This window comes from Drosophila nasuta, chromosome 3 (genome assembly GCF_023558535.2).
Source record: "Drosophila nasuta strain 15112-1781.00 chromosome 3, ASM2355853v1, whole genome shotgun sequence".
Lineage (NCBI taxonomy): Eukaryota > Metazoa > Arthropoda > Insecta > Diptera > Drosophilidae > Drosophila > Drosophila nasuta.
This window is the reverse complement of record NC_083457.1, coordinates 6,325,124-6,333,465: the sequence shown is the minus strand read 5'-3', so window position 1 is coordinate 6,333,465 and position 8,342 is coordinate 6,325,124. Positions and strand designations below refer to the sequence as shown.

The 8,342-nt window shown below is 41.3% G+C and overlaps 2 protein-coding genes across 3 annotated transcripts; both read right to left on the bottom strand.

Moving 5' to 3' along the window:
• Window positions 1-1,189: 1,189 nt before the first annotated feature.
• On the bottom strand, window positions 1,190-8,098 carry LOC132794155 (protein lin-54 homolog). 2 transcript variants are annotated; one of them, XM_060804423.1, is made up of 5 exons: window positions 7,691-8,098; window positions 3,251-4,833; window positions 2,226-3,190; window positions 2,015-2,154; window positions 1,190-1,949 (listed from the first exon to the last, which is right to left on the bottom strand). In XM_060804423.1, the coding sequence occupies exons 1-5, from the start codon at window positions 7,716-7,718 to the stop codon at window positions 1,618-1,620; spliced, it is 3,048 nt and encodes a 1,015-aa protein (XP_060660406.1). In that variant the 5' UTR covers window positions 7,719-8,098; the 3' UTR covers window positions 1,190-1,617. The 2 variants fall into 2 exon arrangements, with proteins under 2 accessions (XP_060660406.1, XP_060660405.1); XM_060804422.1 differs by lacking the exon at window positions 7,691-8,098 and adding an exon at window positions 4,905-5,022.
• On the bottom strand, window positions 5,167-7,063 carry LOC132794158 (elongation factor Tu, mitochondrial). The gene is made up of 2 exons (XM_060804429.1): window positions 6,909-7,063; window positions 5,167-6,837 (listed from the first exon to the last, which is right to left on the bottom strand). Exon 2 carries the CDS (start codon window positions 6,826-6,828, stop codon window positions 5,359-5,361), a length of 1,470 nt encoding a protein of 489 aa, XP_060660412.1. The 5' UTR covers window positions 6,829-6,837; window positions 6,909-7,063; the 3' UTR covers window positions 5,167-5,358.
• Window positions 8,099-8,342: the final 244 nt, after the last annotated feature.

The following is an 8,342-nucleotide window of genomic DNA, read 5'->3' as shown; positions in this document are numbered from 1 at the left end:
TATAGCTTAAAAAAAAACCTAGTGGATACTTATATTAATGTAAACATATATTAAACAATTCATTGTCGTTGAATGTTATCTATATTATTGCATCACAAAATGATAAAAAAAAATTCAAAATTTATAATAATAAAAAGCTGGTATGGGGTCAAACAAACTATAATCCAACTACATATATGTAACTACAGCTTGGTAATAAGTTTTGTGCACAGTATTGAGGCGTATTTACACACTACAACTACACGAATACTACATCTATAAATATTTATAATAACGAATATTATTAACGATAACCGCACACACATACTCTCTCTCAAGTATTGAATAACGAATACCGCTAAAAACAAAAACCAAAAATAAGAAAGAATTTGAACATTAAAATATTCTCATTGTTTAGCGCGAGCATTTTAGTTGGTATCGTATAATGACATTATAAATAAAATTAAATATAATGAAATATATATACATATACAGTTGCAAATACTTATGCATTTATCGAACTAAATAATCGACTACTAATAATATTATTTAATTATTGTCATGTGTCAGGTTGAGTTCTTTGGAAAACCATTTGAAAACAAACAAAATGGCAAAGAAGATGCAATACTCGTATAGGAAAAAATATTGATGAGTAAAATAAGCATATAACGTATACTTATAATCGCATGTAATACTCGTATATTATATTACACTCGTATTGCTATCAATAGTTGTCACTTGACAATGGCTTACATTCATACTTACTTACTTAATTAATTATAATCAACTAACTAAGCTAACACTAATACTGATACTGCAATACTACACACAATATGTGTACAATCAATCAAAACTGCGTTAAGTTTAATACAACAAATATGTACTTATGTATGTACTCTTATATCGAAACTAGATACACAAAATTACACTATGTAACTGAAGTTGTTGGTGAATAAACAAGCTAGACTCGAAAACAATTCAAAAGCATTTCTTCAATATTTGTTAAAGGAATAATTTAACAGGGGCGCTTATTGGTAGTAGTGCCCTTGCATGTAATTTATATTTGTAGATGTCATTAATACAATGTAATTTCTTTCAGATTTTTAGTTCCGTATCCGAGACTGCGATGTAATTGCTGCGGCATCAGCCGAATAAAGTAAATAATAATAGTTATAGTAAAAGACTTTATTGATATGTTCAATCATTTCAAATAGATACACAAATGTGGTAACGTATGTTTTATTAAATTTTAATTTATTTACATACACAAATAAGGGGAGTCATTTCCAAAATGATCAGTTTGTTAGCTAATATTACTAGATTGCTACAAAATGCTTCCCTCAGTTAAAGTTCTTACATTCGCTACGGTATTAGAATTACAAATGCTATATACACATACACAATAAGTATATAGTCATTGCTAATATTCAATCGTTATGATAATTTTGTTTTTAATTTATTTGCACTTTACATGTTAAGGTCAACTTTTAGAAAGCATAATTTGAAGAACAAATTGCAAATTAAGAATCGCTTTGAACTTATTATCTAATATGTATATGTGCATCATATGTTTAGAATAACAAGCAAGAAATAAAACATCATCGAATACATCATAAATAATCGTCAAGCGCATTTTGTTTAGGCCGTCGTCTTGGGATCGTCCATTTGAATTGTATCGTTCTTTTCCTTGGCAAATGTTATTATTTGGTTCAAACTTTCACCCAACTCTTCCATAACTTCACGTTCAGTATCCTCAATGGGTAAGTTTTGTTTCTCATGCATAACAATGCGGGATATCATGCACATTATAGTCGCCTCTATAACATCATCCGTTAGATAAGCATTTGATCGGTTGTCGTGTGCGTGTGCTCCGTTCAGATCCTTCATTTTATTGGGACGCGACTTAACATCAGCCAGACTATCCATAGAGTCCATGTCAACATCGGGGCGATCTTCCATATTTCGACAGCCTGTAAATTTATAAACAATGTCATTCCAATATCCTCCTATTTGTTAAACTATCTCGTATACGCACCTACGCATTTACACATGGCCGAACAAGGTATCTTGGCCTCGTAACATTCGCAGTAGTTCTTAAGGCAACCAGATCTCTTGCAATTGCAGCCCTTGTTATGCAAACGCATATCCCCAGAGTTTGGCGCCGTAATTTTCGGTCTATTGGAAATGGAAATGACAATAATTTATTTAGACCATTATGCATTGTGGTTTAAAAGGGAAATACTCACTTAAAAGCACTAGGATTACGCTCTAGACAGCTGCGTATTGCGCGCTCGCGCTTGACCTCATAGTCCAGATTGTTGAAGCAATCCTTGCAAGTACAATCCTGACAGAATTCACCATTGGCAAAACAGTCGCAGTAAAGTTTCAAGCATTGCGATTTACTACAGTTGCAGTGCTTACGACGAGATCCGCCGAGTGCTTCAATTACAGTGGTTGCCGCTGGCGCTGGAGTTGGAGGTGGTGGTGGCTTCAAGATGTCAAACAGCGGCTTCCCAGGCACAGAGGATTTATTCGCCTGCGCTGTGGTTGACTGTGATTTCTGTTGCTGTTGTAGTGGTTTAGTTGCTTGGGGCGACTGTTGTTGCTTATGCTGCTGCTGTTGCCTGAGCTTGGCCTGCGCCTGCGCCAGTACCTGTCTCTGTTGCTGCAATTTCATCTGCTTGAATCGTATTTGTTGCGGTGACAGCGTGGTGGGACGTCGCAGCTTGGAATCGGCCAGCGTATAGCCACGACGCATCGTTGTATTGAAAACAGTACGCGGCTTTCCTCCTTCGCCACTCTTGTTACAAATCATATACTTGACACCATTGGCATCGCTCTTTGTGACCAAATTGTAAACCTTTCGGGTTTCACCACTGTTACTGCTGCTGCTGCTATTGCCGCCCTGCACCGCGACCCTCTGTACAGTCGTCGGCCGTGTTGCCGCCAACTTTTGCATCTGTTGTTGCGTAGCTGGCGTCGTAGTTGTTGTTGCGGTAGCTGATGCCGATATTTGTGGCATGGAAATGACATAGCGCGCCTTTTTTGCATCGGGACCAGCAGTCTCGTTGCTGTCGTTAATTAGATGCTTGATTTGCACATTGAGATCTGAGAGGCGATGCTTCCGTGCGCCCTCCAAGTTGGCGTTATTACTGACACCCTTGCCGGGCGCTTTGCCATGGACTGCACTTACCGGTGTGCCAGGTACTCGCTGCAAACAAAATGAAAAATGCTTATTCAATCGTTTTTTGCTTGGAGCTATGCTACTCACCCTAGGGACCAATGTCTGCATAGATGGCAATGGCACAATGCTGCCACCCATTGTTTTCATAACAATTTTGCTTGTGCTACCCACAGAGACAGAGACTGTTGGATTGCTGCTGGGACGTCCAAGTGGCACCCTCTGTGGACTAGTGCTCACCTTGCTGGCACCGCCGCTGTTGGGCAAGACTCGTACATACTGCACTCCACTCTTGCCTGGTAGCTGAATGGCATGCAGTCCAGTTGGCGTGGTGCCTGTAGAAGCTGTATTTGCAGTGCTACTTGGACTGACACTGGAACTGGCGTTAGCATTGGCGCTGCCGCTCGCCGCTGGTTTCGGTGACAACTTTATAATGTTTTTACTGGCCACCACAATCTGCTTGCCCGTTAGGCTTTGAACCAACATTTTGCCTGTTGGCAGTGTGGCAGATGTTGCTGCTGTTGTTGGACTGCTGCCAGTACTGCTGTTGTTAACCGCCGTTGCACTGGAGCTGGGAACATTATTAATGACAGGCCGCAGCGATGATCCAGCTGATATTTGCTTCAGCGGACCCTTAATGATAACCTGCGTCGTTACTGGTTTGTTGCTGCTGGTATTGCTGCTGCTAGTAGAAGCTATAGCCGTTGCTGTGCTGCCTGATGGCTTCACGGATACAGCAGCGGCCTTAGCATTCAGCAGCATAGTCGGAGCAGCGCCTTGATTTAGTTTTATTAATTTACCATCAGCGGTTCGCACCACTTTAATGGGCATCTTGCTACTCATTTGAATAGTTGTGGCTGCCGTAGCGGTTGTCGATGGTGCTGCAGCCGTAGAGTTTGTAACTGCAGGAGATGACTGAACAGAAGTATTGATCAACGTTGTGGGTTTGGATGAGCCAATGGTCGTCAATCCCTTGACAGCAATTGGTGCTATGGATGCCGAACTCTTTATTAAACCGGAACTAGTGATGGTCACACCTTTTGGCAGTACTGTTTGCCGTGTGCCACCTCCAGCAGCAGAAGATTGGGCAATCAATCGTGTAGATGCACCGCTGATTGGCAACTTCGCCGCTGCTCCGCCTGGTGTGGCAATGGATTTCTGCAGGAATAGCAACTTGCCATCAGCCATTTTAATTGGCGTCATTGTCACCCCGCTAAGATTCTTCGTTGCCCCCGCGGCTGGTGTTGCTATTGTGGTGCTGCCGATTTTCACTGGCACATTAGCAAAAGATTTTACTGGTTGTTGCAATTTGTTAAGGATTTTCACTTCCGTTCCTTGGGTTGTTGACTTGGTTGGCGTACTTACTATCCGAATTGGCCCGCCCAGCATAGTTTTCAATGCTGTACCTATAGGCGCTGGTGCCGTTAACCGTTTGTTCTCCAATATTCGGACGATAGATGGCTTTTTAATTTTTGGTGTATTCAACGATTCGTTTAGAGACGTTGAGAGAAACTCTTCCTCGCACTCGTCCGCATCATCTTCGTCCACATCGTCATCATCTTGTGCGATATCATTATCAGCTTGGCTCATGTGTTGCTCTTTGGACGTTGTAGATGGCTCTAGCAGATCATAAAGAGTGAGCTCGGGCAACGGCGTGGTATCATCCAACTCATCTGTAAATGCAAAAAAAAAAACATTCCAATTACAGTAAATTTATTGTAATTAGCATACGTTAGTCGTATACCCTGTGCTCCCGAAACACGATAAGCAAACATGTTTGCACGCAATTAACTTTCAACTTTTTTCAATTCAATTTCAAAAACTTCTATGCTGAACGTCATCCCAGCTGTGAAGCGATAATAACCTTTCGTTGTACAACACTTGTCCCTCTTTATCACTGCCCAAGTTCGGCGAAACCTATCGAAAGCGACACAGCGTCAACATAGATAGTTATCGATAGACCCACTGCCGCGTGAGCGGGAAACTACACACATTTGAACATAAGATTTTTCGCTGTTGGTATTTATGGTTTATTAAAGTAATTGATTTGATGAGCCTTATAAAATATTAAACGCATTGCAAAACTTTTGTAACAAAATGGATAAAAGTGATTAAACTATAAATGTAAATTTATTTAAGACTGCAGCTGTGGCGTGTCTTGCTAAACTGGGGATGCCAAATACAGATGCTCTTTATTATTACTTTTTAGCAGCCTCCTTCTTCTCGCGCGCCTTCTTGCCCTCCGTCAGCTCGGAACGCTGTGTTTCCGTCAGTCCACTCATTATTTTTGTTACAACGCCCGTGCCCAGTGTCAAGTTGCCATCACGAAGTGTGAAACGCTGACCTTGCTCCAAGACCATGGGACGAATCAATCGCAGAATTAACTTAGTATCTTCGCCTGGCATGACCATCTCCTTGTCTGGTATTTGCACCTGAACTGCACAATCCCACGTACGCGAAAACATTTGCAGCTGAATAAAGGACATAAAGGGCTTAGTGCGGCCACCTTCCTCTTTGGAAAGAATGTAAACTTGTGCCTCCAACTGGTCCAATGCCTTGACACTGCCCGGCTTGCACATGACCATGCCACGTTTGATATCATCACGCTTAACACCACGCACCAAAGCTCCCAACTGATCACCAGCCTGTGCCTCCTCCAGGATCTGATGGAACATCTCCACACCAGTGACTGTCGACTTTAGCACCTTATTATAGCCCACAAACTCGCATTCCATGCCCTTCTTGACAACACCACGCTCGAGACGACCGGTAACAACAGTTCCACGACCGGGAATCGAATACACATTTTCCACAGGCAACAAGAACGGTTTGTCCAGCTCGCGCACTGGTGTCGGTATAAAGGTATCCACCTCATTCAGCAATTTCAGAATAGCCTCCGAGCCGATTTCGGGATTCTTGTCCTCCAGCGCACACAATGCGGAGCCCTTTATCACGGGAATCTTATCGCCATCATAGCCCATCTCGGTCAACAGCTCGCGAATCTCCATCTCGACCAAATCAACCATTTCTTGATCGGCAGCATCTACCTTATTAATGAATACCACAATGTGATCGATGCCAATTTGCTTGGCCAGCAGCATATGCTCCCGAGTCTGAGGCATGGCACCATCTGTGGCAGCCACAACCAAAATAGCTCCATCCATTTGAGCCGTGCCCGTGATCATGTTCTTAATGTAATCGGCATGTCCTGGGCAATCTGTGTGGCCATAATGGCGGGTTTCCGTCTGATACTCGACGTGAGCCACATTGATGGTAATACCTCGAGCTTTTTCCTCTGGCGCATTGTCGATTTCATTATACTTTTTGCTTTCGGCCAGTTTCTTGTCGGCTAGCACTTTGGTTATGGCCGCTGTCAGAGTAGTCTTGCCATGATCCACATGACCAATGGTGCCCACATTGCAGTGAGGTTTGGTGCGCTCAAAGACCTTCTTTTCGTTGGCATATGATCTCACATACTGTTGCATGTTTCCCGTCGCCGCGGACGCAGCAGCAGGCAAACGCTGCCAGCTCTTGGTCAATGCTGCACTGGTAGCCAGGTGGCGAGTGTTGCGTTGCAACCGCGCTGCTGTGCTCAAAGTACGCCGGCTGCAGCGGATTGCAAGGCTGCTGTTGCGGCAGACGGCAGCGGCAAATGCTTGCGACATCATTTTGTTTGCCTATATACGATAATTACGTTTGGTGATGTGTATATTACTAGACGAGTAAAAAATCTGAGCCTTTTACTTACAATTTTCTTGTAAATGCAAAGTTATTTACAAATTTAATTGATAAATTTGAAGAAATCGACGAAAATTGCGTAAACCTTAAAATGTGCTGCCCGTCAGCCCTGCCAGATCAAGTACCTAATCTGCTGAAGGAGTTGCCACATTACCGAATAAAGTATATGCGACTGGAATTTTTATATAGTGGCAACTTTATTTATGTTACGCAGGGAAATTTTGTTAATGCGTTATTTATATTAGAATTATACGCCTTGCTTCTACAGATTTGCGATTTAATCAAAATTCCTTTATTTAGATACTAATTATCTTATTAAAGTCGATTGATTCCAAGGCATACTTCAAGAAAAAGGCCATATTGAAGGCAACTCCCCCCCACAGACTGTACCTGGGTTGTACACATGCTATACGCTATAAACAGCCTTGCCATATTTTTTTTAAGATGATTAGGTATTGTTAAAACGATTTATTAGCAATACAAGTTATCAAAAATCAACAGTTACGACGTATTCCGACCAAAATAGATATTATTTTTTATGCAACCTCATTGGTCAAATCAACTATTCATCTGCACGTCCCTTTCTTCTTCTAAATAGTTACATATATTGCCATAATTATGCTTGGCAAAATTTGCGCGCCAGCAATTTACATACATACACACATCTAACGTATGTATGTCAACCGCCAGCCCAAAATTGACGTACACGCGTTGTAGTGACTGGCCACAATCATAGAGGTTGAAAATTCAATTTAAAATAAAGATACTTTGCCTTGGGAGCGTGGAACTTACCCATTTCAGAGGTGACGCTGGCATCCATTGTATTATCCAACTATGTGTTAGTTGTTTGCTTGATATGACTTGAGATCCGTTTGTTATGATATTTGTGCGCGCACAACTCAAAACAAAAAGAAAAATCGTATGTCTGCTTTTCCTGTGTCTACGACAAGCAGTTACGATGCGAGGTAAATCAACTCAACGTGCAAACACTGCGAATTCCGCAAAACAATTAATTATTCACCTTTCATTTGGCCTACAAGTGCCCTGATACACACACTATTCACGTTTTCCGTCAGATACTTTTTCGTCTAAGTATTCAAAATTCAATTTAAATTCAATTTTTATCACAACTGCTGCATGTTACTCGAACGAAGAGGGTTACCAGAGTTGTTTTTATAGCCCATACACACGGTTGTACAACGACGACTCACAACACATATTAATCAGTATATTTTCTTTAATACGAGCACACATTTTTTGGTGGAAAACTTGTTTTTAATATTTGCTTGTTTTGTTGCAAATTAAAATAAAGTAAATGTTAATTTGTTAATAAGCGTTTTATTTTTATAATTTTTTGTCACAGCAACAAATTTGCGTTAAGGTTCCAAGGAACTTCAGATCGAAACTATTTGAATTTTTAGGGCTGTTGAAAATACATCGAAGT